The 27,369-nt window shown below is 47.0% G+C and overlaps 1 protein-coding gene across 4 annotated transcripts in view; it reads left to right on the top strand.

The window, feature by feature from the left end:
• spega (striated muscle enriched protein kinase a) overlaps positions 1 to 27,369 on the top strand; it is a 42,053-nt gene that overhangs the window by 10,423 nt on the left and 4,261 nt on the right. For all 4 annotated transcript variants that reach the window (XM_047030824.1, XM_047030823.1, XM_047030821.1 and 1 more), the window contains 37 exons: positions 1,925 to 2,072; positions 3,369 to 4,370; positions 4,470 to 4,915; positions 4,992 to 5,135; positions 5,302 to 5,484; positions 9,624 to 9,778; positions 9,928 to 10,016; positions 10,207 to 10,394; positions 10,925 to 11,111; positions 11,253 to 11,326; positions 11,521 to 11,679; positions 11,938 to 12,127; positions 12,541 to 12,770; positions 12,987 to 13,106; positions 13,330 to 13,434; positions 14,404 to 14,610; positions 14,797 to 14,920; positions 15,178 to 15,350; positions 15,597 to 15,709; positions 15,873 to 16,041; positions 16,612 to 16,711; positions 17,004 to 17,204; positions 17,770 to 17,827; positions 17,922 to 17,999; positions 18,166 to 18,338; positions 18,704 to 18,730; positions 19,047 to 19,199; positions 19,422 to 19,464; positions 19,596 to 19,661; positions 19,769 to 21,805; positions 21,953 to 22,656; positions 22,891 to 23,123; positions 23,369 to 23,536; positions 25,052 to 25,174; positions 25,851 to 26,015; positions 26,245 to 26,741; positions 27,203 to 27,348. In XM_047030824.1, coding sequence (XP_046886780.1) covers positions 1,925 to 2,072; positions 3,369 to 4,370; positions 4,470 to 4,915; positions 4,992 to 5,135; positions 5,302 to 5,484; positions 9,624 to 9,778; positions 9,928 to 10,016; positions 10,207 to 10,394; positions 10,925 to 11,111; positions 11,253 to 11,326; positions 11,521 to 11,679; positions 11,938 to 12,127; positions 12,541 to 12,770; positions 12,987 to 13,106; positions 13,330 to 13,434; positions 14,404 to 14,610; positions 14,797 to 14,920; positions 15,178 to 15,350; positions 15,597 to 15,709; positions 15,873 to 16,041; positions 16,612 to 16,711; positions 17,004 to 17,204; positions 17,770 to 17,827; positions 17,922 to 17,999; positions 18,166 to 18,338; positions 18,704 to 18,730; positions 19,047 to 19,199; positions 19,422 to 19,464; positions 19,596 to 19,661; positions 19,769 to 21,805; positions 21,953 to 22,656; positions 22,891 to 23,123; positions 23,369 to 23,536; positions 25,052 to 25,174; positions 25,851 to 26,015; positions 26,245 to 26,741; positions 27,203 to 27,348 — 9,178 coding nt within the window. The remainder of the gene's footprint in view (positions 1 to 1,924; positions 2,073 to 3,368; positions 4,371 to 4,469; positions 4,916 to 4,991; positions 5,136 to 5,301; positions 5,485 to 9,623; positions 9,779 to 9,927; positions 10,017 to 10,206; positions 10,395 to 10,924; positions 11,112 to 11,252; positions 11,327 to 11,520; positions 11,680 to 11,937; positions 12,128 to 12,540; positions 12,771 to 12,986; positions 13,107 to 13,329; positions 13,435 to 14,403; positions 14,611 to 14,796; positions 14,921 to 15,177; positions 15,351 to 15,596; positions 15,710 to 15,872; positions 16,042 to 16,611; positions 16,712 to 17,003; positions 17,205 to 17,769; positions 17,828 to 17,921; positions 18,000 to 18,165; positions 18,339 to 18,703; positions 18,731 to 19,046; positions 19,200 to 19,421; positions 19,465 to 19,595; positions 19,662 to 19,768; positions 21,806 to 21,952; positions 22,657 to 22,890; positions 23,124 to 23,368; positions 23,537 to 25,051; positions 25,175 to 25,850; positions 26,016 to 26,244; positions 26,742 to 27,202; positions 27,349 to 27,369) is intronic.

Raw genomic sequence — 27,369 nt, 5'->3', positions numbered from 1 at the left:
GCTTGTCGCTGTAAACCAAACTGGCAGACAGCAGTTTAATAGGGTTGGTTGGAGAGCAGGCAAGGCAGGTTGGCACGAGTCGCGAGGCACCGAGGTCAGGGTTGGCGACAGCCAGGGGCCTTTTTAATACCGTCAGTTGTGATGCAACTGTGTGACACACTGACCTAGTTTAGGCAGATAACCGGGCCTTTCCATGCGTGTGGTGGGCTTGCACGTTCTGGCTGTGGGTCGGGCAACTGAATCAGACTGGGGCTGGATATATGGTGACAGGCTATGGAGGTGTATATGTTGTTGTTGTTTTTTTAAGATGTTGTGGCTCGGAAAAATCAAAACAATTTGAAAAGAAGAATTCCATCTTGAAATAAATGATCTGAAGATATGGCAGTGTTGTCCAGTGTCATAGTCTTTTGATATATTCAAACAGGCTCTTTAACCATGCATTTGCACACTCCTCTGCAGCTCTTATTTTGCTTGTTTTGGCTATGATGATAAAAAAGACTTTGAAACAAAAGAGAATGCAATTGAAAGTTAGAACAGAGATTTGCTCATTGACGCTGTCCATGCACAATGCGTCCAAGCAGGGTCAGCAGTACCCCCTGTCGCTGTACAACTTAATTTGACATTCTGTCCCTTGAACAGTTTGTGCTCTTTCATGTTTCACTCTGGCAGCCTGAGAGTTTCTGTCCACTGTGGTATGTGTAGAAAAAGAGTATTGAAGGAAGGGGGAGAGAAAAAATAACATTTGGCAAGGGGGTGGAGGAGTGAGTCCACGTCACCTTCATTATCTAACAAAGTAAGAAAAAAGTGCTGCCTTACCTGCCCTGGGAAGAAGAAGCATCCAAACGAAACCGTAAACTCGAACTCTAAAACTGAAACATGTCTGATTAAGATGTTTTCAAACGTATCTGGTTTAAATAATGTATTTTATTGAATGGTTCAAATGTTTACTTAATTAATCATTTAAATTGAAGTTAGTGTTGTTAAAATAACATTTACACACTAGCAAAAAAAGTACAGAAAGTGACGTATACACTCGCAATAAAAGGTGCAGTACTGTGGTAGAAAACGCACCCAGAATATAGCAACCAGTTTGAGTGTAGCCAAATTAAATACATGAAATTCTTTCCCACCGGCGCTAACTTCCTTCCCACCAGAACGTCTTCAAATGTTAATTAGTCTGGTTCCAGTCCAACTGAGTCGTTTGTGATTGAAAAGGTACATAAACCGAATGTGTGTTTGTCAGAATAGTGTTCCCCATTTACCACAAAACAAGTCTATAAAATTGAATTCCCCCTTTCGCACCTGTGCCTACCCTCAGCCCCTCAGCAGAGAACAGGTGAGACAGTCAGAGGTTACTGCGCAGTGAGATAAAAAGCCGTTTAAGGATCAGAGCCTCAAACATTTTGAAGGGTGTGATTTCTTTTCTCTCGTAATCTCTCTCTGCCAAGAATCCTCCTACTGCCTGGCTTGAGCTCCAGGTTCTGTGGAGCTGAGTCAGTTCTAGCTCCTCACGGCTGCTAGCTAGCAGTCTCCACACTCTCACTTCCCCCACTCCCTCTTCTCCCTAGGCAGATCCAGTAAATGGGTTTGGTCGTTAAGAGGAGATGCTGATGCTTCTAGTTCTTTTAGCTGGCCATGCATTTCTGTCTTCCTTCTCTAATCACTCAAATGTCAATCATGGTGTGCTAAGTGTGGGAGGAACCCTGGGAATGGGACTATAGTCATTCATTTCCCTTTTCCCCATGAATCAATTTTCTGCTCTATCGTGATTCGGTCTTGATGGGTCTTCTTCTCTCTCTCCTTTCCATTTGACCTCCACTGACAATCTTTCCTTTAAGAAACCTTCACATTTTCTATGTCCTCCTTCCTTCCTCTCTCTCCGTCTCCCGCTCTCCCCCTTCTCTCCCTCTGTCCCCATCCTCAGGTGAGGGAGGCAGAGTGATGGACCTGGGCTCCGACGGTGTGGACCACAGAGCTACCCTCCCAGGGGGACATGACCCCATCGTGGAGAGAGAGCTCATGGCTCTGGGCTCCAGGCCCCCAGGGCCCCATGACCCATCACACGCCGCCAGGCAAGCCTTGGGTGGGGTTCCCGCTGAAGGGGGCCAACCTGTCAGACACCTGGGTGTGGAGCCCTTGATACGGGCTTCCCATGCTAACCTGGCCAGACCTGTTCTGGGGTCAGAGGAAAGTGTGTCTGTGGGAAGCGACTACTATGGAAGCATGTTCAGTTTATACAGAGGGAGAACGTTTTCCATGCCTTTGTAGGAAAGGCTTCTCCATGACTCTACCAAGGAGCAAGATGGGCCACTAAACCAATTAGACCAAATCACAAACTTTGACCTTACAACCGACACATACATGCATTATGTCCAGATAAACATATCTTTCAGAGCTTTCATGTTTTTCAATCTCAGAATATCCTTTTTTTTATCTCATGCTTTTTATACATTATCACATCATCTCTCATATACTCTTGGTTCGAGTTTTTCAGATCATACTTTCCTCCTCCTCAGCACTAATTCATTAACAGCTTTATAACGCCTGTCTTGATTGTATATAGTGGGTTGGGACCCAAAGTACCCTGTGATGAGTTCTGTGAGTGTGGTTCTGAGTTCTAACCTGAGGGTGGTTCTAATGTATTCTAACGTTAGATCATCATGTCTGAAGTAGAGTCAAAATGTCTGAAGAATTTCAGGATTGTAATTTTCATCCTTGCTTTGCATGTCATGGCCTTCTTGCACACTAATGTTTGCCTTGTGGATTAATGTTAGATAATCCCAGAAAATCTCCATCGTCTTTATGTGACAGGCATGCTGTGGATTGTTAAATTGAGTCAAACAGTGATAATGATGTGCTTGTAGCTAGAAGACGGTTTGAGACTAACTAAAATGTAATTTGTTTGCGTGCTTTTTAGAAGATTTTTGGAAGTGTTTGGTTGTGTGCTTGATATTGATTCTTGAGGGGTCTGTCCTGGTTATTGTGGAAAATTTTGATTTAGAAGATGATAGGGAGCTACAAAAGCCGTTTTATTGACATTTTGTGCAATGACATGAAAGCAATTATTGATAAGTCATGTTGTGGACACAGATCATCTATCTTCTAAATTTCATTAAGTGTGAGTTGTGTAGGTAGCCAAATCACAAATCTGTGCTGAAACTAAATCCCTTTATTTCCAATCATTCCATCAGCTGTTTCCAGTAAATTTCTTTATAAAACCAACACACACACAGACACACACATGTATTGGCAAACTAATTGCCAATAAACTCATTTTTCTTCCACAAACCTGGAACCCCCTTTGCCCTCGCCTCCTCTTCAGCCCTAGTACAAATTCTGGTTTCCTAACCCTGCCCCTGCTGTTCCAGGACCCAAACTGCTGATTCCTCCCCATCTCCAGGCTGTATATCCAGCCTTGCATCTCCCCAGTCCTCCTTCCTAGACCCCCCTCGCAAGAACGGAGTCGCCACACACACTGGCCTGGACCCAGCCCGAGCTGGAGCTGTGGCCAAAACCAGACTCCCAGGGACAACATTGGTGTCAGAAGTCAGGAGTGACAGAAGGTCTTCAACCCAGACTAGTGGAGGAAGAGATCCATCTACCAGTGTAGGAAATGCTAGCAGTGCTATCACCATGACGCCTAAACTTGCACGCACCACTGGCACCAAGATCTTTGACAAGGTCCGGGTGTTTGAGGAGCGGCGAGGGAGCAGCGTGGAGCTCCCTGGTGGGCTGGGACCAGGGTCAGCATCGGGCCAGTCCTGGGCCAGGTTTGGCCGGATGGCATCCTCCAATTTAGACGACAGCGGCCAACAGATGGGAGGTTCGGGAAAGGAGGACGGGGCAAGACAGGAGGCTTCTCAGCGCCGCTCTGTGTTCAAGCAGCAGAGGGCATCGTCTTTGGAGGACCAAAAGTCCAGCTACGCCCAGAGGGTTCAGAGCTTCCAGAGCAAATTCACAGAGGAGCTCCAGAGGATCAAGAAGCTGGTGGGGAAACCCAACCTGAAAAAGGCCTTCTCCACAGAGCAACTGCCCCAAAAGGAAAGGCATTCCCTGGGCAAGCTAGAGCCTATCCCCCCCCAGGTGGTGAAGAAGCTGGAGGAGAGAGAGAGGGCCCTTGAGCAGAAGAGAGAAGGAAGGAGAGAGGATGAAAGAGTGTCTCCCCAATCCAAAGAGAAGGTTCTAGATGATCAAAGGGAATTTCCCAAACAGGAGAATGTTCCAGAATCGCACCCAGAAACAGAGAGGGTGTCAGTGGTTAGCGCAACACCGCAAGCTGTGGGTAAAATCTTTGTTTCCATGGAGACTGCACCGGTTTACCAGTTGCCAGGGCAACCATCATTAGTAGAGGAGTGGAAAAGCCCAACCAGGTTGGTTTGGGAGATTCATCAACTGTTTGTGTGTGTCTCTCTCTCTCACTAGGTGTGTTAGTATTACATAATACTTGCAATGCTGTGTCTCCCACCTAGGGAAACCCTCCAGAGTTCATCAAGGGAGAGGACTCCATTCACAGCCCAGAAGCCAGCGTCTGTTCCCCTACTGCCCAGACCTCAGTCCCCTTCCAGTGACCTGGACCAAGCCCATCCCAGTAGAGATCCCAGGATGGAGCACAGGTCCCCCAGCCCCACACCCCAGGGACGACCCCTCACCACTGTCAACCCCTCCAGGCCTCCAAGGCTCACCCCTTCCCCTACTATTCCTGGCAGTCCTCTGGTGAAGCGGAGAAAAAGTGAGACGGGCAGCGGCTCTCCTGCCCTGAAGCTGACCATCCCCACCATCCTGCTGGAAGACCAGCCGATGGAGGAGGAGGAGGAGGATGGAGGAAAGAAGGATGGGTGGAGGAGGACGGAGACTGGTAAAAAGGAGAGGCGGTGTATCAAGAACAAAAGAAGGTCTCCAAGGTCTCCTGAAGAAGGTACGAGATAATAGATGGTTGAATTTATGAAAAAATGAATGAATGAATGATTAGAAACCTACTCTCTGTGTTCTAGCGGACTCAGACGACTCCTATATGTCAGCAGACGAGGGCCCCGTCGAAGCCCCAGAGTTTGAACGACCGCTAAAGGACATGACCGCCCAGGCAGGGTCAGAGGTCATCCTCAGATGTATCATCACTGGCAGCCCGCTGTCCAAAGGTATGGCATCTCCCAGATCCGACCGTCATTCCCCAAAAGCACATTCAAGCAGTCAAAGAGATATCAGCACTGCTTCTGAATCATTTGGTGATTCGTTCAATATTTGTAAGTGTAAAGAAATGTTGAGATTCTGTATGTGTGTGTTTATATGTGTGTGTGTCTCCAGTGACATGGAAGAAGAGCAACGTGGAGATAAGGAGCAGCATGTCGATGGTGATGAGGGCGGAGGGGGAGGTCCACTCTCTGGTGATCAGGCAGATGCAGCCCAGCGATGCAGGGACATACAGCTTAACAGCTGTCAACGCAGCTGGAAAGGCTTCCTGCAGTGCCACGCTTTACATCAAGTCAGGTAGGATTTGGGAAAACCAACATACTCATACACACACACACACATGCTTTCACTGGGGTCCCAAATAATACTCTTCAGACAGTTAGAGTCAGGTGGCTGAGCGGTTAGGGAATCGGGCTTGTAATCAGAAGGTTACCGGTTCGATACCTGGCTGTGCCAAATGACGTTGTGTCCTTGGGCAAGGCACTTCACCCCAATTGCCTTGGGGAGAATGTCCCTGTACTTACTGTAAATCGCTCTGGAAAATAGCGTCTGCTAAATGACTACATGTATATATAAGTTAGCCAATACAATCTGCATCCCCAAGATTGTTAAAGGCATTTGTATTGCAATGCAACCCCCTCCCCACCCTCACAGACCAGACCAGACCATCCTAAGGTCCACAGTCTTTTTTTGACCTTTCCAAGGGAAGAGTTCTATTATGATAGTCAGATGAAAGAGATCACTGAAGTCATGAAAATGGCTAAGCAGCAAGTTGACTACATGTTTGAATAAATGTGGTACTGTAACTCAGCAAAGAGAAAGGGTTGGTATGTTAGTTACATTACACCAATTATTGTGTAGAGTTATTACTGTTGCTTCAAACTAGTATGCATACTTCACTGACAATCCTTCTCTCTCTTCCCTCTTTCTCTTTCTATCTCCCCCTATCTCTCTCTGTTTCTCTCTCTCTTGAGACCAGTCCATTCCAGATCATTCATGAAAGCTAAATTGTTAGCTGTGGCACCTGATAGAGTGCTCTCAGTGCTTTCAGAAAGTGGTGTTTGTGTGTGTGTTCGCCCTCCCTGTGCTAGCTAGCTATGTGTTCCCATATTAGGACAGTGCAGACTAGCTCAGGCGGTATTTTTAGCCAGCTGTCTCTTGTACTGTTGTGGTAATTGCAGTCTGGCGTGTGTCTGAATGGATGAGATTAATGTTGCAATCTCAGGCAAAGATTCACTTTAGTCAGGCCAGGCGGGAAACAAGTCAAAGTTGATCATGGTCAGATTCTGTAAAGAGTATAACAGAGATGATGACTCAGTCTGGTTAGCTCTGAGCAAAATGTGTCACTTGTCTGCATGTGTTTGTATATGTGAAACTAAACCCAAGCTGTGATATGAGGTGTTGACATAGGCAAGAATAAATAAAAAAAGAAGTCTATTCAAGTTTTCAAAATTGTAAACAGGTACATTCTGCTATCACTACACAGTGACATAGCCAACTGTACATAGTACATCATTTGCACAGCAACTACAAGTAAACAATTTCTGTACCACAATATAGATTTCTGTGAAGTTAGTATTATTTTTATTTTTTTATTTAACCTTTATTTGACCAGGCAGAATTATTTAAGAACAACATTCTTATTTCCAAAGATGGCCTGGCAAAAAGCAAAAGCTTTTTGAGGGAGAGGGGAAGGGGGCTATGGAATAAAAATCAGGTTACGTAAAAGCACAATGGCACACAATCAAAGCAATACAGACATACAGAAAGAAAAACACAAAAGCAACTACAACAAAAAACAAGCAGGTTACACAAAGCAGGGCATTAAGAACATAGGGAGTCAGGGGGGATACAAATGTTAAAAGCACAAAGCAAGACAGATATTATTTACAACAACCACAATAAAGACACAGACTGACGCTGGCAGGTATGAACAAAGGATACAGGCAGGAGAAAACAAAGCAGGCAACATAAGTACAACAGGAGGACAAACTAGGTAGTTGGCAACAGACAAAGACAAACCAGGGGGATGAGTAGCCTTTAGAGGAGTGAGTTCTAAATATTACCGACGCTGCCAGCAGAGTGAGTTATTTTTTCGAAACGAAAGCTAGCTAGCTTTAGTTAGCTTCCGTTACCTAGCAACCTAGCATAATACTCGTAGCAATGCTACTACCTGCTAGTGTTACTTGTTAGCCTCCCAATTGTAAATTTTGAAGCCATACTATAGCGTTTGTCATATCGTTTTTGTCTATCGGAAAATAGTCGGTTGGAATGTTCAGAATCACATATGTGTGACGGTACTCTGTGGGGCCCGCTTTCGAACAATCACATATACGTGACGCTACTAATTAACGGGGTAGACAAGAAGGTACTAAAAGGTGAGAAAGCATTTACAGGGTTCAGTGAGGATGAGTGAAATGGTTTCTTTGAACGCAGGGATGGAAATGAATGTGTCCAGTTTGAGGTGTTTTTGCAGAGCATTCCAGTCAGAGGCGGCAGCGGACTGAAATGATACTAGACCTAGGATGGATTTGTGTTTGGGAATTTTTAACTGGATATGGAGGGAGGACCGGATGTTGTGCGTGACAGGAAGAGGATGCAGCAGGTGAGACAAGTAGGGGGGTGTCCGGCGCAGAAGGGTCTTGTAGATGACGGGCAAGCCAGTGAATATTACGACGGGTGTGAAGTGAGGGCAAATTTACCAGGGAGTAAAGAGTACAGTGGTGAGTGTGGAAAGGGGCGTCAGTGGCAAAGCGGATAGCAGAGTGATAGAGAGGGTATGGTGTAAGAAACTTCAGATTCTTCTTTCACAGTTGACAGATAGAACCTGACACAGACAGTTAGACCACCCACCACTTTAGCGAAGAGAACCAAAGGTTAAATGTTGTAAGAAAAAAAAACACTTGCACATATACGGCATATACACAAAACAAACACAGACATGAAATATGCAGAAATGTTTTAAAACATGCTGTGAACGTTTTATTGCCACTGTGAAAGACAAAAATCGGGGGGGACATGAGGCAGCATGGGATAGAGGATAAAAAGAAAGGAAGAGAAGGGAAAGATGGAAGTAGATTACTAATCTCGCTCGTTGGCTTCAAGCAGGCAGCATGAGAGGAAATGTTGGCAGGTTTACATAAGGGCTGGTCTCTGGTTTTGGAGCGAGGCTGGTTCTCGTTACACAGACGCAGCACAGAGATGTGGCTCGGTAGGTTACTCTGTTGAACACTTTTCCTCTGTAAGTGTTGAGACTTCTGCGCTTTCATCTTTAAGAGACATCCGAACGGCTGTGAGTCAATTCTCACAATGTTTTTCGTAGACGCTTAAGATTTGATCATGCCTGCATATTTTTTCTTCTGGTCTCACAGAGTATGGCCCTACTAGGAGTAGCCTGTGTTGTGTCTGTCGCTGCATGTCTTCAAACTCAAGTGTACACTTAAAGATGACAGTTCTGAGTTGTGCCTGTCCTCTGTTGGGTAATTTTCTATTCTATTCCTATTCTATTTACAGTTGTAATTTGTTCTTCTTTGATTGTTAGAACATTCTCTGCTTTCATTTTGAATATAATTTCCAACCACACGCCGGTAGCTCTAATATCAGTCCTTATTGTATTTATTTTGTAAATTATTGGTGGCTTTTGACAAGATGGTATGTAAGCATGTCTAGGGCTGTGGTTTGGGACTGCTTTCTGCTCAGAGGACATTTTCATGTCTGTTACTCCAATAACACTCAGTGAATTAATGGTGACTTTTAGGGCAGGCTTGGGGTTGGGGCTTGGAGGCTAGGACTGATTCGGAATCGGCGGGGCTAGAGGTAGGAGACAGTGTCTCTCTGGGAATAAGAGAATGATTGGGTCAGGGACTCAGGGATTAATCCATTATCTGTCCAGCACTGGCCACCTTAAATTGCCTCTGCACGGCCACGGTATGTGTGTGTAGTCAGTGTTGGGTGTGTGCCTTTCTCTCTTCTCTAATCCACTCCTTACCCCAGCTTGCCAACTATTCATCTCTGCAAACACATTTATCGCCCTGGTGACACAAGCATTGCAACACACTAGCAATGAGGTTAACTTACAAGCAGCCATCTTTGTCCACACATGGAATGTTCCAGTCACGGGTGCTTAGTGTTTAATTCCTGCCATGTTACATCAATCTAGACCTCAAAAATCAGATCATTTATTTGCGTTAGTTGGTTTATACTTGTATTTACTTTTTTATTGTTCATAGTGTTTTATTATGAATGCATAAGGATCTCTGCCTCTGTAGCAGTAATTATTATTATCCTCTCCGTGGGCAAATACCAAGACCAACGACAAAACAAAAATAAACAAAAACGTAACCAATTCAATCAATATATTCATTGTTTTACGGTCACTGTTTGGAGGTTGTAGATGAATATGTGAAATGAGTTTCCTCTTCATCTTCTTATTGCAGAGCCCACACAAGTGCAGCGTGGGAAACCAACCTCTCCTTTGGAGGTCGGCAGCCCCATCCAATCAGACGAGGAGTACCTGAGCCCCTTGGAAGAGGTGATGGAGGCGGGGCCTCAGAGTAAACATGTCACCTTCAGAGAACCACTCTCTTTCCAGGTAATCACCACATTTAATAAAATAAAATAAAACATGAGAACCTTATTGTTGCTATGCAAGTTCACAAACCCCATCTTTCAAAATAATAGTCCAAAGATATATCAAGGAAAATGTTGTTGTCCTTCACATGTTGGTCTGTGATTGGCTAGGTGTCTCTGACCGACCATGTGGTTACTGAGGGTCAGGACGTCACCATGACGGTCAAAGTCAGAGGCCAACCCAAACCCGTGATCTACTGGTACGAATACACACATTCCACGGCTTCTCTAATTCTCATGCTCTTCTTTTCTCCTTGATAAATCTCATAAGTGATATTGTTTGTGTGTGCAGGTGTGTGCATTTGTAAAAGTGTGTCTGTATACAGTGTATGCTGCTGTGTGTGAGTTGCAAACGTCTTGATGATGAATATCCTCCTCCGTCCGTTGAAGGTTGCGGGACAAGGTCACTCTGAAGACGGCCGGACGCTTCATCATTCAGGAGACGGAGGACAACGGCGATAGCTCCACCAGCAAGATGAAAATCACCTCGGCCCAGCGCTCAGACGCAGGGCCATATATCTGCAAGATCAGCAACGAGTACGGAACCAAGCAGTGTGAAGCGAGGCTGGAGGTCAAAGGTGAACAGCCAGAAATCGATTGTGCCTAATTTAAAATAGATTTACACGGGGAAATATTTGATATATATTTGAGCTTAAACATTTTCAGCCTTTGCAGCTTTTTATTTGTCAATTTAAATTGACAAATGTATTGAAGGGTACAGTGCAAGATATTTCTGCTGTCAGAAATTCTAGTTCCAGGTTGATAGAACGATCTGGCATACTCATGATGACAATCGATTTTACCAAGGCGGTACACTTTTTCAGACTGAGACTCTGACCAAAGACAGCTTCACTAAAGCCAAACAACTACAGCACATAACTAAACATACTGTACATAAGTATCCTTAGACTTGAATCTTTTTTATATGGAAGTAAACGTTTTTTTTGTTTCCACTTAAATGTTCCCTATGAGGGCAATAACTTACAAGGTAGCAGTAAAACATCAGTTATACAGTACAATTATCCCCTCATCTCCACCCCCTAGTCTGGAGTCTTTTAAGTAATTGATCTGTTTGTCTGCCCCATCCCCCCACCACCCTCCCTCTCAGTCCACACGGTCCAGATGGTGTTAACCATCACCCAGCAGGTCCGTGACGTGTCAGTGAAGGCGGGAGAGTCGGCCATGTTTGAGTGTCACATGACTGGGCCCAAGGATGTGGAGGTGGACTGGTTGGCCAATGGGAAGCTGATCCAACCAGCGCTTCTCAACTGCAAGATGCACTTCGATGGGAAGAGGTGGGGTGAACCTTTGACATAGAGCATGTCTCAATGTTCAAAGGTGTTGCCTTACCTTGGCATAAAACCACACACACTTAGAATAAGTAGAAATATATATTTTTTAATGGATTAATCCATGGCGTTGTCCTTGTCCTACAGGTGTCGACTTCTGCTTAACTCAGTACATGAGGATGATAGTGGGACCTACATGTGTAAACTGAGCACAGTTAAAGGTAGAGTATTAGTGACACAGAACTGTGATTCTAAATTTGACATTTTGTGGCGGATCTTTGTAGTCCGCATTCCTGCTTACCTTGGAGTCTTTTGAGAGGCTGTCTGAAGTATGCGCTCCTTGAAAAGGGGTTTCCCGTGGTGTGAAGGGGTTACCTGATGTTGATGCTCACACTGCCTTTCTTTTCCATTCCAGAGGAGTTGACCTCCAGCGGCACTCTCAAGGTCACACCCTCCAGAGAGCCCATGTTCACCAGGAAGCTGGACATCCTAGAGGTCATCGAGGGTCGCACAGCTCGATTTGACTGCAAGGTCAGCGGGATGCCACCACCCAAGGTCACCTGGAACCACTTTGGTGAGAGCAATACGTGTCAAACTTTTCACCTAATTTTTTTTACAAATCTTTCTTGCTGTGGTTTCTTACACCAAAGTCCTCGAAAAGTTGCCTCAAACTTTCCTCTTTGATGATTCCGTTGTAATTCTGTGCATACTTCGTTGGTGCCTCTAAGACACCTTCCATTTTTGAACTCCTACTTTTCTACCTTGTCTTTGTGCTTTGTCTTTGTCCATTCTTCCATTACGCTTAATAACTTTTCCTTCATCCCTCATTCAGAGAACCTGGTGGAGGAGAGTGAGAACGTGCGCATCCTGCAGGAGGGTGGGCGCCACTCGCTGGTCATCGCTCACGTGACCAGTGATACCGAAGGCTTCTTCACGGCCATCGCCCGGAACGTCCACGGGAAGGCGGACTGCGCTGCGGAACTCTACATGCAGGAGCCAAGACAAGCCATCTCCTCACACATGTACGAGACTTTCTCCCAGCTGCCGATCCCCAAAGCAACGCCCCCTTCCTTTTGCCTCTGAACTAGACTGGTGGAGTGGTGAGCTTCAGTGAGCTTGGATAAAAAACACCGAAATGAAGAGAGTGAGGTTTTAGACATAAGAGGTATTGCTCAGTTAGCCTCATACTGTCAGGCACCCTGTTGAGCCGCCTGTGAAGCAGAATGACATCAAAGCATCATTGCTGCACAAAAAAACTGACAACGAGGCTTGATTTTAACGGCTTTGATTACTGAAAAGGGATTCATGAGAAGTTTTCCATAGCAAGTGGAAAGTGACTTCCTCTTGTCCTTGTTCCTCCTCCTTCTTCCTTCCGGTCCTTCTCTCGTTCTCCTCCCTCTCTTTTCTCACTCCTTCGGTCTCCTACCGCTGGCAGGGCCAAGCTGGAGAAGATGCCATCCATCCCAGAAGAGCCTGAGGTCCTGGAGAGTGAGGTGGAGAAGAGGACCATGCCGGACTTTGTCAAACCCCTGTCTGACCTGGAGGTGATTGAGGGGAAAGAGGCTGTTCTAAGGTGCAAGGTAGCAGGCCTGCCCTACCCGACCATCGCCTGGTACCACAACGGCAAACGCATCGACAGCACAGAGGAGCGCAAAATGACCCAGTGTAAGGAGACCACAACATCCATCTATCCCTCCCTACCCTGCTCCATCATTCTCTCTATTTTAATGTATTTCTCTCTCTCTCTCTCTCTCTCTCTCTCTCTCTCTCTCTCTCTCTCTCTCTCTCTCTCTCTCTCTCTCTCTCTCTCTCCAATTCATTCGATTTCACCATCTCCCTCTCTCTGCTGCGTCCCTCACTCCCTCTCTCTTCCTCCTCCAGACAGGGATGTCTATAGTCTGGTGATCAGGAGTGTGTGTCACGCCCACAGTGGCGTCTACAAGAGCGTCATTTCCAACAAGCTGGGCAAGGCTGCGTGCTATGCACACCTGTACATTATAGGTACAGTGTGTCACTTCCTGCTATCCTTCTTGTTGCCAATTTGAACCGGCTGCATATTTCGTTGGCCTCCATGGTGATTTTCATCTGTAATATTCCTGTTGATTTTGTGGTGATGTGATTTCGATGTCACAGTGACATCCCTAGTCCCATTCTGTACCTAGACAAACTAGTTACTGCTTATAGCTTGTTTTAGATGGCTCAAATATTTTTTCCTCATTGGCAGATATTGTTCCTGACCCCCCTGACGGGCCACCAGTGGTAGAGTCCATTACAGGGAAGACTATAACACTGAGCTGGAAGAGACCAAAGAGACTTGACCCGTCAATAGGTACATAGTAGGCTATATACTTTGCTAATCAGACATTTATGGTGTTTACACAGGTGTCCTAATGTTGCTGAGAATTGCTTTGGCCCTAAGTAGTCCTCTATGGGGTTCCATCTTTGGTTTTCAGTCTTCCACCTGCTACTGACAGCTTCTCATAAATCCCTCTTCAATAATCTACCCCATCAAAAAAATGGGAATTTCATGATGTTATTTTATTATGGATCGAGTCACTGTAAACTATTTGACATTCATATGTTGCAGTCATGGTCGCGGGAACTAGGGGTGCTGAGGGTGCTGCAGCCCTGACAGCACGAGAATTTAAAATGATATGACTTAAAAATCCACCACCGTGGCACAGCTCCACAGTATCGGACTGGCCATCGGGAGCACCGGGAGACTAATAACGATGGAAACCAGGCAAAAAAACGTGGAGTGGGGCTGAAAAATTAAAAGACAAAGAAATCACCTCCACTAGACAAGGTTTTACCAATTGAAAAACTGCAATGTTTATTTTACATAAAGCTAAACTATTTTGCACTAAAATGAAGACCCCAAAATTTGCATTAAGAATACAACTCCCAAACTTGCATCACATTGAACACAGAATATGCTTGCATTAGCAGGGCAGCTGTGGTGACGTATATGGGTGACAGTTCTGGTGGGCCGGTCTGGATCAAAGTCCTGGGCCTATTTTTACTCCCAGTACGTCCCTGCCGCCTCGCAACATTAAGCCCCCCAGCACCCCCCTGACAAAATATGTTCCCGCGGCTAGGGTTGCAGTACAAAGAGCACAACATATATTACCATATTAACCTGGCTCTGAAAAGGCTAAATAAAAAAAATGACAGGATACAGATAGCAGACAATTATAATCAGCCTACATGGGCATTATTATTTCCTATTGACATGCTATAACTATAAACATAGTATTGATAACTGATTATGGAGCTATACCAACCTGTATGCTTCCAGACTCCAGTTCCCTGCTCTATGCTGTGCAGCAGCAGGCTCTGGGCTCTATCCAGTGGACCATCATTGCCTCCAACCTGAGAGAGACCAGCTACGCCGTCTCCTCGCTATCCAAGGGTGTCCGCTACGCCTTCCGGGTCCTGACCGCCACCTCCAAGGTCCTCAGCAAACCCTCACCCTCCACAGACCTGGTGCAGCTCATGGACAGAGGTGTGTGGCACTCAGCAGTATTGTTAAGAAGATTTGGATTCTCATTTACTGTCTTTTTATCTTTAATGGAAATCAATGTTTAACTGAAATGTAAACGATAGAATTGATGCAGGATAAAGAATTGTGGTTTTGTGGGACCGTAGGTCTAGTTTCCATTGATTCCCGTCTCTCATTGGTCACCATCAGGTCCTTATCTGAGAAAAACGCCAATCATCATGGACAAACCAGATAGAATGTATGTGGTGGAGAACCAATCAGTGACCATCACTATAACGCTGAACCATGTCCATGCGGTGGTCACCTGGAAAAGGTCAGTAATCTTGTGGACATATTTTTCATCTAGAACATTCTTTTAAAAGTCCTTTACATGCAAAGCCTTTGTAGATATAGTAGTAGATATGGTAGTTTAGACTATATAGATCTTCCTCAGGAAGTCTCATAGAGGGTAGTACAGTACACAAAATACAGAAATATACTTTAAATCATAGAACTTTCTTTATCAAGACAGTTAATTTTGAAGAATCCAGTCCAGTCTAATTAGGCTTATGACGTCTGTATCCTCTCCAGGCGTGGGGTGGTGTTGCTGAACAAGCCAGGGATGTATGAGATGAGCATGCCTGATGACGACCAGCACTCGCTCAAGATCCAACGGGTCAGGAGTACAGACACCGGCCAGTTGGTCATCACGGCTGCCAACCAGTTTGGCAGCGACCTCTGCACCCTCCAGCTGGCTATGGCAGGTGAGCTCATAGGTCACAGGTCCTAGGTCATGGGCCATTGGTCAGTGTTCCAAGCCACACATCTTAGAATCTGAACACATCTCATCAGTCATTGTGAGTTTGATGTTGTGATCAATGAGTTTTATTGAAAAACTGGAAGTAGGATGGATGTAGTTGTTAAGCAAATACCGATCCATGACAAGTGTCTAGTTTGAGATGTAGTGACTGAAGAAAGAAAGACTGACTCTTTCTTTTGTCCTCCACTAGTGCCTCCCAAGTTTGAAACCATCATGGAGGATCTGGACGTCCATGTTGGAGAAACGTCTCGCTTTGCAGTGGTGGTGGAGGGAAAGCCTGACCCTGACATCCTCTGGTACAAGGTAGGCTAGTACTTCCTTTTCACAATCTTGACTTCCTAGGGTTCATGGACATATTACTTTAATCCACGAAGACCAAAATAAATAGTTTTAAACGATTGCCATAAAAATCTAAAAGAAAAGTCAAATTTCCCTACAGAGGACCTGATTGGTTGTTTGTTTCCAGGACGATGTACTCCTATCAGAGAGCAGTCACTTCACCTTTGTGTACGACGACGCAGAGTGTTCCGTGGTGGTTCTGAACGCCCGGCCAGAAGACTCTGGGGTGTACACGTGTACAGCTAAGAACCTGGCTGGATCCATATCCTGCAAAGCAGAACTCACAGTACACACAGGTCAGAGACACACCCTTAAACACTGGTCCCTGCATTAATTATGTCAAATCTGTTTGGCTTTTGTTTTTGTTATTCATACAGTTACCAGAAATTAGACATTGATAACTATATGTACACATACCATATTTATTTAATATTTATACATATTTAAGAGAATTTATGAGATACTTTATCATTATTAAAACACTTTTACTTGGACCTTCGTTCAGTCAGAAAACCTCTAACACACGTCCATAACTCTGTAAGAACTACAGCAGTCCAAGTTGACTTTCTTGGTTTGAGATGTTGTCAAAACATGATGATTCAGTTTAAATCCCTGTGAAGCTTAACTGTTCATCATATTCTAATCACTGAATATTCAACTGTTTGCTGCCAGTAATATGAGTTTGAGGTGGATTTGTTGTGTTTGTCCTTGTAATATATTGGCCTCATCTAGTTTTAATTGGAAATCACACATCCGAGTTTGCAGCATATGGGTGGGATCACACAGGGGGTCTGACACTGTGAAGCCATCTGTTGATCTAGACACACACTTGTAAACACACAAACACACCAAACCTCTCTCCTCAGAGAGAAAAAAAGTAGTGGAGCCAGTGGAGGACGAGGCAACCATCCTGAGGAAAATGAGGAGACTGACTGATTACTTCAACATCCACAAGGAGATAGGCCGGTGAGTCACACACACGGCAAAACTAACAAATGGAGGCTTTTCAATCCAGTTTAACACTTGGTGACTTCGCTCCTGTGGAGTTTGGCTGATGATGTCAACACTGGGCAACGTACTCCAGTGAAACTAGTCCTAATGATGTCATCAATATGCAACATGCTCCTTTAAAACTAGTCATAATGATGTCATCCCTATGCAACCTGGTCAAAGAACTTATATTGCATACTCTTTGACGTGGTTCTATTAATGAAACAATGGGACTGGATCATCACTGTGCGCCTGCCTGCATCCCAAGGGGGGCCTTCTCGTATGTGAAGAGAGTGGTCCAGAAGAAAGGAAAGTCAGAGTTTGCCGCCAAGTTCATCTCGGCGCGGGCCAAGCGGAAGGCGTCTGCCCTCAGGGAACTGAGCTTGCTGTCAGACCTGGACCACCCGAGGATCCTCTACTTCCACGACGCCTTCGAGAAGAAGAACATGGTCGTCATCATCACGGAGCTGTATCCTAACCTGGGTGTGTCGTCCTCACTAGGGTGGACATGGAGTGCGGAGACTCGAAATGGCTCGTGATATGCTTTCGGCACAGTTCCCTCTTGATATGTAGAGAGAGAGAGATGCATTGAGATGGAGAAACAGAGAGGGATAGCAAGGGCTTACATCCTCGATGTTGCTCTCTGTGTGTGGTGAGCACAGAGCAGAAAGCCTAATGTCTATGCTGCTCCCCTCCAGGCATCAATGTACCGAAACCTTGCTTCTCCCTCTGACTCATCCCAGAGTGACAGAATTAACCGGGGAGCTAGCGTGTGGGAGTTCTCCTAGTTTAGTATTCATCCCCTGTTCAGCCACCCACCTCTAGGACTGAGCAATGGGGTTTTCGTTTGTGTTCACATATCGCTGGCACCGCAGGGTCACTTTGATGTGTTTGTGTGTGTGTGTGTGTCTGCGTGGGGGAATGTGTGTGTGTGTGTGCGCACGTGTTTGTGTGTGTTTTTCCACCTCCGTCTCTAATAAATACTCAATCGCCATGAAAGGTTACTCTTTATGATCCTCAACTGGTGTGTGAAGTTGCCAGGAGGAACTGCTGGAGAGACTGAGCAAGAAAACCTCTGTAATGGAGTCTGAGGTGGGTTCATTTTAAACTACGCATTTAGTACACATTTAGTTCATAGCTTTTCTGAAAGTGTGCGTGTTTGTGTGTGTGTGTGTTTGTGTTGCAGATCCGGTCCTGTATCCGCCAGGTGCTGGAAGGTCTGAGCTATCTCCACCAGAAAGACATTGCTCATCTGGACATCAAGGTAGATCTGTGTTATCTGGCTCAGTCATGGTTAGGGTTCTGGTCAGTTAGGCTGAACAGATTGTTTTTCGAATTATGTTTGTTTAATTGTCTTCCTTTATACCTGTCCCACCTCTCCTCGCTGCCTCCTTTTGTCCAACTCCATCCCTCCATCTCCACCTCTCCAGCCTGAGAACATACTGATGGCAGACTCTGCCAGCGACCAGATCCGTCTGTGTGACTTTGGCAATGCCACAAGACTGGAGGCCAGCGAGACCCACTACTGCAAGTATGGCACGCCCGAATTCGTTGCCCCGGAGATTGTTAACCAAACGCCTGTCTCCAAGGCAACAGACATCTGGTGAGCCACCTGGTAACACAGAGGGATGGGGGGCCTGTAGGGGGATTGGAGGGGAGGGGGGGGGGGGGAGGAGGGGGGGGGGGGGGGGAGGAGGGGGGGGGGGGGGAGGAGGAGGGGGGGGGGGGGGGGCGAGGAGGGCGGTTGGAGCCTTTGATCATTTTTGTGATGAATCATTGTGGCTCCTTCTCCTTCAGCTCTCTGAATCTAAAACATTCTCTATTCCTCCATTCTCCCCTCTCTCCTCGTTCTCTTTCTCTCTCTCCTCATCATTCCCCTGCGTTCTCTTTCTCCTTATTCCTTCTTTCGTACAACCTTTTTTTCTTTCTCTCTGTCCCTCTTTCTCTCTGTTTCTCCTTCTCTTCTAGGCCTGTTGGGGTGATAACTTATCTCTGGTGAGTGTTATAACAAACAAAAAAAACAAGTGAATTAAACATGATCATACATTTAAAATGACAGACATTTTACCAAACAAGGTACCAACAACCATCCCCGGTGTGCCCTACAGAAATATTTATCTCAGTATGAGAATAAAACCATAACTATGTGCAGATAGTAGTATCCTGTAGCTCTGACACTGGGGCCAGTGAATCCAAGATTTGAAACAGAATCCATCGTCTAGCAACGTTCTATGTGACAACGACACAAAACACGGCAGGCACCTTTCATTCACCATAGACCAAGCTTTGAACAATGCTTGTCTTCCTGCAGCCTGACAGGCGTGTCTCCGTTCGCTGGTGAGAATGACCGGAGCACGGTGCTGAATATCAGGAGCTTCAACGTGGCGTTTGAAGAGAGCATGTTCAGCGGCCTGTGCAGGGAGGCCAAGGGCTTCGTCATCAAGCTGCTCGTGTCTGACAGCCTGTGAGTGGAAGACCGCTGCTGCTGGGTCCCAGGCTTTTAGCTAGCACTACTGGCTACAAATCTTTTTGACACAATCTAATGTAATGTAGGTTGGTTGTAGGATTCATTGAATGATTGGTTGATAGATTGTTGACTGACTGACGTAATGGTTTCCTGATTGATTGGATTCCTGGTTGATTTGGTGAATATACATTTATTGTTTGAATTATAATTTTTTCTCAGGAGGCCTACTGATACAGAATGCCTTCGACATCCCTGGTTCAAGGTTGGTAAAGGAAGTTTGAAACAAAATGAAGCCATGTCTGTTGGATTGTATTTGCACTTTAAGGAAGGTGTAAATTGAAATGTTTTGACTCAATATGCTTTAATCTAATCCTGTTTTGTTTTTTTACCCAGTCCACCAACAACAAGAATATCCACACAGCCATGCTAAAGCAAGTACAGTCTCGTCGACGGTGGCAGGTACATTCCGGATTTTTTGTAAAATTATTTTTGTATCAGTGGCTTTTTTTTGTACACTCATTCCTCCGTTCTCTCTCATTCTGTTGTCTTCCACTCCTTCTCCCCAGCGCTCTCTTATTAGCTACAAGTCAAAGATGGTGATGCGCACCATCCCAGAGTTGCTCAACGATTCGTCGAGCCACATCTCCATTGCCGTGCCCCGCCACCTCAAAGAGGGCTCGCCTCCGCCCTCCTCGTCCTCCGACTCCGATGAAGACGTGGACGAGCTGCCCTTCATCCCCATGCCCCTGTCCATGGCCTTCTCTGGCTCCCGCGTCTCCCTCAATGAGTTACCCGGGGACGATGACCTCTCCTCTGCCGGACGCTCCAACGGGACAATAGAGGGGGCAGGGTTAGCCCCGCAAAAAGAAGAGGAGCCCATCGCGGCGGCCAGAAATGATGGTGGCGGTGTGAGAGGCAGGACTAGGAAGAGGATCCCAACGAGGGAGGAAGAGGAGGAGGGGGGGTCGTCGGAAGAGGAGAAGATGGAGGCGAAGACGAGGAAAGTCCCCTTAAAGAAGGGATCAAGCGTGGAAACGGACGAGTCGGAGAGCAAGTCGAGGAGGCGGACGATGAGAAGAGGCAGCTCGGCGGACTCCGCCCTGCTGCTCCACATTGAGCCAGAGGAGGGCACTGTAGAGGCGGACGCCAACCCAGCAGGCCAAAGGAATCTGAAGAAGGCCGTGTCCATGGAGCTGCCAGGCCGCAGCCCCAGCCCGGGGACGGCCAGGCTCAGCCAGGAGGACTACGCCTTGAAACTGGAGCTGATGAGGCAGAGGCTTCTGAGGGGAGGGAACTCCGACAAGAAGATGAGCGGACTCCGAGGGCCGCTGTTCGAAACGCTAGGGATGGACGATGAAAGGCGGACCAGATCGCTCGACCGGAACCTGAGGAGATCCAGGTCGGGTCAACCCGCGGAAGCGCCACTCACCAAGGCAGTATCTTCCGACGGCCCTCTGGAGGACACGCCAAAGACCAAAGTGTTCAGGAAAAGTACATCGTTCACCCAGGGGGACTCAGAGCCCATGCCCCTGCGCCGGCGCTTCGGAGGCCCGTTAGAGATCCCCTCAGCAGGGCAGAGCAGTGGGACTACTGGGGCCGCTACGAAGCTCCAGGAGGCCACCTCTGTGTCAGCTCTGACAGAGCAAACCAAGCTGGAGTCCAGACCAGCTTCTCCAAGAGGACCCTCTTCCTCCATCCTGCCTGGCCCAGAGAGAAAAGACCAACAGGCACGAGAGAAGACTAGACCGCAGGAGACGGACAGAAGCCAGGATGACATCGCAGGAGATAAAAGCACTGAGAGAAGGACCAAAGTCACAGAGGAAAGAAGAGGAGGTGTTCCAGAACCGCAGAGGGCTCCTTCCCAGGAGAGGTCTCCCTCTGTATTAGCTCCCATCATTGTCATAGAGAAAGAGGACGATAAGGAAGACCAGAATGACGAAAAGAAGATAAAAATGAGTCAAAATGAAAAGAAAACTAGCAAGGGTTCCCCTTCCGGCTCAGCGAAAGAAAGGAAAACATCAGCTTACGCTGACACCATGCAGGCCATTGTCGTGCCCTCCGGTAAACGGTCTGACATCCAAGCCCATGCTCCCTCTGGCACCTTCACACCCTCACCCTCCAAACCCACTGACTCCCCAGTGTCCCCTGAGCACCCTGCTGTCTTTGCCAAAGTGGCGATCATCAGCGAACGCAGCCCTAGTGTCTCCTCCAACGTTTCCTCCTCCTCCACCACGGTGCCGGACCGCCCCACCACGCCCCGCCAGCCCCTCCTCAGGACCGACATCAAGGACATAGACTCAGAGGAGCTGTTCGAGGCCCGATTCAAGAAGCGCGAGTCGTCGCTAACCCGTGGCCTGCGCAGACTGACCAGGGCTAAGTCGGAGGAGAAGACATCCCCGGTGCTGGGGCGGAAGGCCGGGGAAGGCGGAGAAGAGGTGTACCGTCCAGGGGCCCTGGGGGCCCCTCTGGAGATGGTGTCCGTTGGACTCCAAGAGAAGTCCAAGTCTGTGCAGGACTTGAGGGAGGTTGAGAAGGACCCGGGACTTGGCCTGATTGGACGGTTCTCCATGAGGGCGAAGAGGACGTCGTCTGTAGATAAAAAGGTCAGTTGATGACGGCCTGCTGTTCCGCTGGTCCTTGTAATAGTTAAGATGATGGTCATGATGATGATGATGATGCTTGATGAGATTGATGCTTATTCTTCAAATATGTGACCCACTAAACTCACTGTCAGCTCCCTGATATTACAGGAGGAGAAAACCAAAGAGGAGAAGATCAAGGAAGAGAAACCGAAGGAGGTGGTGGAGCCCTCGGCCAGCAAGCGCAGAGTGACCTGGGCTATTGGGCGCAGCAAGTCTCTGGACACAAAGGACCTTGACAGTGGCCAGCCAATCAGGCAACAGGAGGAGAGAGATTGTCGGAAGGTGGATGACTCATCTGTCTCGGCCATGAGGCGAAAATTTGAGTCCAAGGTGGCGAGTATTTCCTCCAAGATCAGGACCCAGTCAGAAGAAAGGAAGGAGAGGAAAGAAGAAAAGGAGAAAGAGAAAGGGAAAGAACAGCTTGGGGCACGTTTAGAAGAAGACAACAGCAAAGAGCAAGTAGAGAAAGATCTTAAGAAGGTCAGTGATTCGCCTGTCCTGGCCATGAGACGGAAGTTCGAGAACAAGATGGCTGTAATCTCTACCAAGATGAGGAGCCAGTCAGAGGAGAGGAAGGGTGGTGAGATGGAGGGAGGGAAAACTGAGGGGAAGAGAACTCCCCTGTTCTCGCGCCATCGCCATTCCCATTCCGAGGGTGGCGGTCTGAGGGGTATGGGCATCCCGGAGAATGAGCTGGCCAAACAGACGGGCACGGAGGCGTCCAGGGAATCCGTCAACTCCACGACAAGCAACCAGTCTGAGAAGGTCGCCTCCCACACCCCAGAGGTCGACCGGAGGTCACGCTGGGACAGGTGGGCAAAGGGATGGAGGGATGGAAGAAGGAATGGAGGGATGATGAGTGGAGAAAGGAATGGATGGAAAAAGAGGGGTGGATGGAGGGAGGGATAAACACATAGTCGAGTCAGTGGGTGGATGGTGTGGGCATACATGTTTATTGATGGAAGGATGATGGGAGAGAAAAGGAATGGATGGATGAATGGAAGGATTTTTGGGCTAATTCGTCCGTTTTCCATTGTGTCCCTCAGGTGGGGTCTCAGTCGAAACAAGAAGGACAAAACCCCATCTCAGACTGACCTGCCCTCCTCCGCCACCAAAGAGGAGGAGCCCTCACGCAGCCAATCGTCTTCTCGCTCGACCTCGGACTTCCCACCTGTTTTTCATATCAAGCTGAGGGACCACGTGCTATTGGAGGGAGACCCTGTCACTCTTAGTTGCCTCCCTGCTGGAAGTCCCCACCCACAGATCACCTGGTTGAAAGGTGAGTGGACCCACTGCAGATCCATGGTGGAAATGTACTATCCACACAGGACACCTAGACAATAGGCTTCTATGCACCAGGCTTAAGTGACATACGGTACCGTTTTGATTGCAACTTATTTATTTATCAAAACATATCAAAGCAATAAAGTGTTTGATAAGCCGGATTGGCTTATTAATCGTCACCCTTTCCCTTTGTTCTCTCCATCTGTCTTTCTCTCTTTTCTCTGTTTCCTCGCCTCCCAGATAAGTGCCCCCTTGAGTTGGACGATCGTATGAACCTGATCTCGCACCCAGACGGCCGACAGCTGCTTACCATCATGAAGACGGGGAGGAGGGACGGCGGGCTGTATGAGTGTGTCGCCACCAACACCCTCGCCACCATCACCAGCTCCTGCACGCTATCCCTCGCCTGTGAGTCATACACTGCACACCGACACTGGGCTCAGATGCAGTGAAGTTCAATTCATTTAGAAAGAAAACTGTTTCGCTAGCCGTTTTCTTCCATGGTCGTGTTGGCAGGTCGAGGTTGGAATGAGGAAACAAGATCAGTTTGGGTTTAGATGCATCGTTCTCTTTTCCTGTGAACTTTTGAATGGCTTTCATGGGTACATTCTCCGAGACATACCATACATATTTTCAGTGTAATGAACACAACACGTTGGATGTTGTGTAGACACAAAACAATACATAGAACATGGGAAACTAAACTGAAGAAATGGGTTGCTCTAACAAGCAGCAGCCAAAATGAACAACCAAACAGTACATTGAAAATGGAGAACCCAGAATGTAACAATAATCTAAATCAGTAAAAGGTGTTTAATAAGGGGGAAAAACTAAGAAAACCAAGACCAAGAAAGAACAGAACTTTCCATTCAGAGAGAGCAGAGCTAATGGTCTTAATGGACTCAAGTTGAATCTTATCATGGAAAAATACTGTTTTGCCCTTTCAAAGAAATAATAGTCTTCATAATGTGATGTAGCACTGCAGATTTTAGATAATTGGATTTGAATTAAGAGTGTGGAAACATATGAATAGGTATGAATATTAATGAGTTCATGGGAGATTACATTAACGTTTTATGGCCTCCATGTGTTTGTGACATTCACATTATAGAAATATTGCTATGAGTCGTAGAAGGATAGACCTCGATGTTGTGCTTAAATTCTAATCAATTATTGTATACTGACAAGCTGATATTCTTAACGTAAAATGTTCTGTTTTAATGGAGTCTTAAATTATCATCAAGTATGAGTACATTTGAATTTTACATTAATGTCCATAAACTAAATTTTCCATCCATCGAGCCTCTGTCCACTCTATTTGACCATAAATAATGAAAACTCTCAGAGATTACAAACACGGACATGAACGGCAGTGGCAAGGTGACTTTTGTCACTTTTGACCACCAGAGTACAAAATGCCTGTCAGATTCAATACCATGCATTTCAGCCTAGTTACCAGGAAAAAGATTGAGTGTCTAGGAAAACCGGGAGGAGTGGTACTAATCTCGTCTGCTCGAGCTGTGTGCCTCATCATTTAATTTGTGTCCCAGCTCGTTGGCTGGATTGAGGATTCTCTAGACAGTTCATTGGCTAGATGTTTGTGTGCATGGTGGTCAGGACAGCGCTTCATTATGAATGTTATTAGTGTCACATTTGGTTTGGTTGAACAACACTCTGAAAAGAAATCATATTCTCCGCCACACCCGTCTACCTCGCTTTATCTCTCCTCCCCTCATTTAACACTCCCTCCTCTCCAATCCTCTCCTCCACCTCCCTTTCTCCACACTTTCCTATGCAATCCTCGAATACACACGGTCACGCCTTCTTCTCATGCCCTTTCATACCACCATTTCATCCCTTCCTTTTCATCGCCTGACCCCTATACCCTATATACCATACTACCACCCCCCCCCCCCGCCCTAGGTGTTCCTAAGCGACCAGGGACCCCTGAGGTCCCCCAGACCTACAACAACACAGCCCTGGTGCTATGGAAGCCAGCTGACACCAAGGCCCCCTGCAGCTACATCCTGGAGAGGAAGACGGAGGGTAAGTTGTCTCTTTGCTGTCTGGGTCTCTCTGTCTCTCTCTCTTTCTATATCTTTGTTAGAAAGACAGAGATCCTCTATCTCTGTTTATCAGTCCTCTTTCTGCCTAACTCTTCCTGTCTCCCCTCTCATTTTTACTTTTAGCTCCACCTCTCTCTCTCTCTCTCTCTCTCTCTCGCCCTCTCTCGCCCTCTCTCTCTCTCTCTCTCTCTCTCTCTCTATATCTCTCTCTATCTCTCTCTCGCCCTCTCTCTCGCCCTCTCTCTCTCTCCCTCTCGCCCTCTCGCCCTCTCTCGCCCTCTCTCTCTCTCTCTCTCTCTCTCTCTCTATATATCTCTCTATATCTCTCTCTATCTCTCTCTCGCCCTCTCTCTCTCTCTGTCTCTCTCTATTTCTCTTCATGAATCCTTTTCACGCAATCTTGCATTTGCTCTTGAAAACATTACCATCTGGTAATGTTGGTACTGCAGCTGGTCACAGTGAATGTCACAGTACTGATGCACATGTCCAACCATTCCAGTTGGGCTTGCTGTTAAATACCACAGCTGATGTTCATTAGAATCCTTTTAACCTTTCATCGATCTACTGTAACTCCCCTCCATACCTTCCACCACCTACAATTCACCTCATCCTTCAATCCACCATCCCTGCCTGACCTCCCCCTCTCCTCCCTACAGGAGATACTAACTGGTTGATCATCGCCACGGGCGTGGGTGACTGCTACTACAACGTCACGGACCTGCCTGCAGGGGGCGTGTTCAGGTTCAGGGTGGCTTGTGTCAACAAGGCAGGACAGGGGCCCTACAGCAACTGTTCTGACAAAGTCAGCCTGGATGCCACAGGTGAGGCTCACAGATGATAGCTAGACATAGGAAGCAAAGCTTTACACTGTATAGCGACAGTATTACTATGATTTAATAATTGGTCTAACAAAGTACAGTACAACTACTAACTAAAGTACAGAACTACAACTTATTTATTTACTGCCTGACTGACAGACTGACTAAATCATTGATTTGTTGGTTGATTCATTGACTGATGGATTGATGGCCTTTTTCTATTTTTTTGTAGTTGGACTATCCTCACCAACAGTTGCCATAGTAAAGACTGTACCCGCCCCCTTAGCTCCAAATGTTTCCTCCTCAATCACCACCCCCCCCCTCAAACCAATCCAAATGACACCCCATTATAAAACGGTGTCCTCCATCTCCCCCTCCCCCACTCCCTTCCCCCTTCCTCCCTCCACTCCTCCACCCTCTAACTCTTCCAGCACTATCACTGAGACATCCCCAGGTACACCCACAAACGTCACCGCCCCGACCCCCCCTTTGTCTCTCCCTCCTCCCCCCATGGTCAAACCCCCGCCTCCCTTCGTCCTTCCCAAGCCCCAGAGCCCAGTCAATGTGGTGCCCCCCATGACCCAGACCCCCCCTACATCCCCTCTTCCCCTGGTCAGCCCCCCTCCCACCCCCACCAAGCCCGTCCTGGCCTCCATCCCTTCCTACGTACCTGCCACCACCGCCCGAGTGACCCCCACCCCCTTGGCAGCCCCCTCCTTCTCTCCCCAGGTAACTGGCGATGCTCACATTCGGAAGCAATACGTAAACACAAATACCAATATTGTTACTTCCTGGTCGACTCGTCCTCTAACACAGACTTCATACACCTACACCTGGTCAGAGGAGTATAGGAATGAGGTGATTAGAGGGGTGGGGCGAAAGGAGAGAAGATAAGGGGGTGAGAAGAAGGGGTGACAGTGTGGATAGGATGATTGGGTTGAAGAAGGGCTGAAAAGGGGGGAACAAAAGGAGGGACAGATGATGGTGCAGTTTTGAGTATGCAAACTGCCACAGTGTACCTTTTGACGGCGTCTGCTTAAGCATACTGTAACTGTACTGTAACAGACAAAACAACGCATTTCTCTTTGTTAAGTTCTCAAGTCGACAGGTTAGCAGATTGTGTTCTGTGAAGATACTACTGACATACTGACTACTGTGATGTAATCGGTAAAGATTGACCTAATCTCCAGGTGCTCCAAGTGTCCAGTCTCAGTCCCTTTGGGGAAGGGACCAGTACCCCGTCCAGAGGCACCCCATCTGGCCGTATTACCCCCTCCACCTCCCTCCGCCAGGGGGTCCCTCAGAAACCCTACACCTTCCTGGACGAGAAGGCCAGGTGAGAGGAATGGGATGCAAT

This window comes from Hypomesus transpacificus, chromosome 12 (assembly GCF_021917145.1).
Source record: "Hypomesus transpacificus isolate Combined female chromosome 12, fHypTra1, whole genome shotgun sequence".
Classification (NCBI taxonomy): Eukaryota; Metazoa; Chordata; class Actinopteri; order Osmeriformes; family Osmeridae; genus Hypomesus; species Hypomesus transpacificus.
The sequence above is the reverse complement of the archived record's forward strand: the minus strand, read 5'-3'. Positions and strand labels throughout refer to the sequence as shown.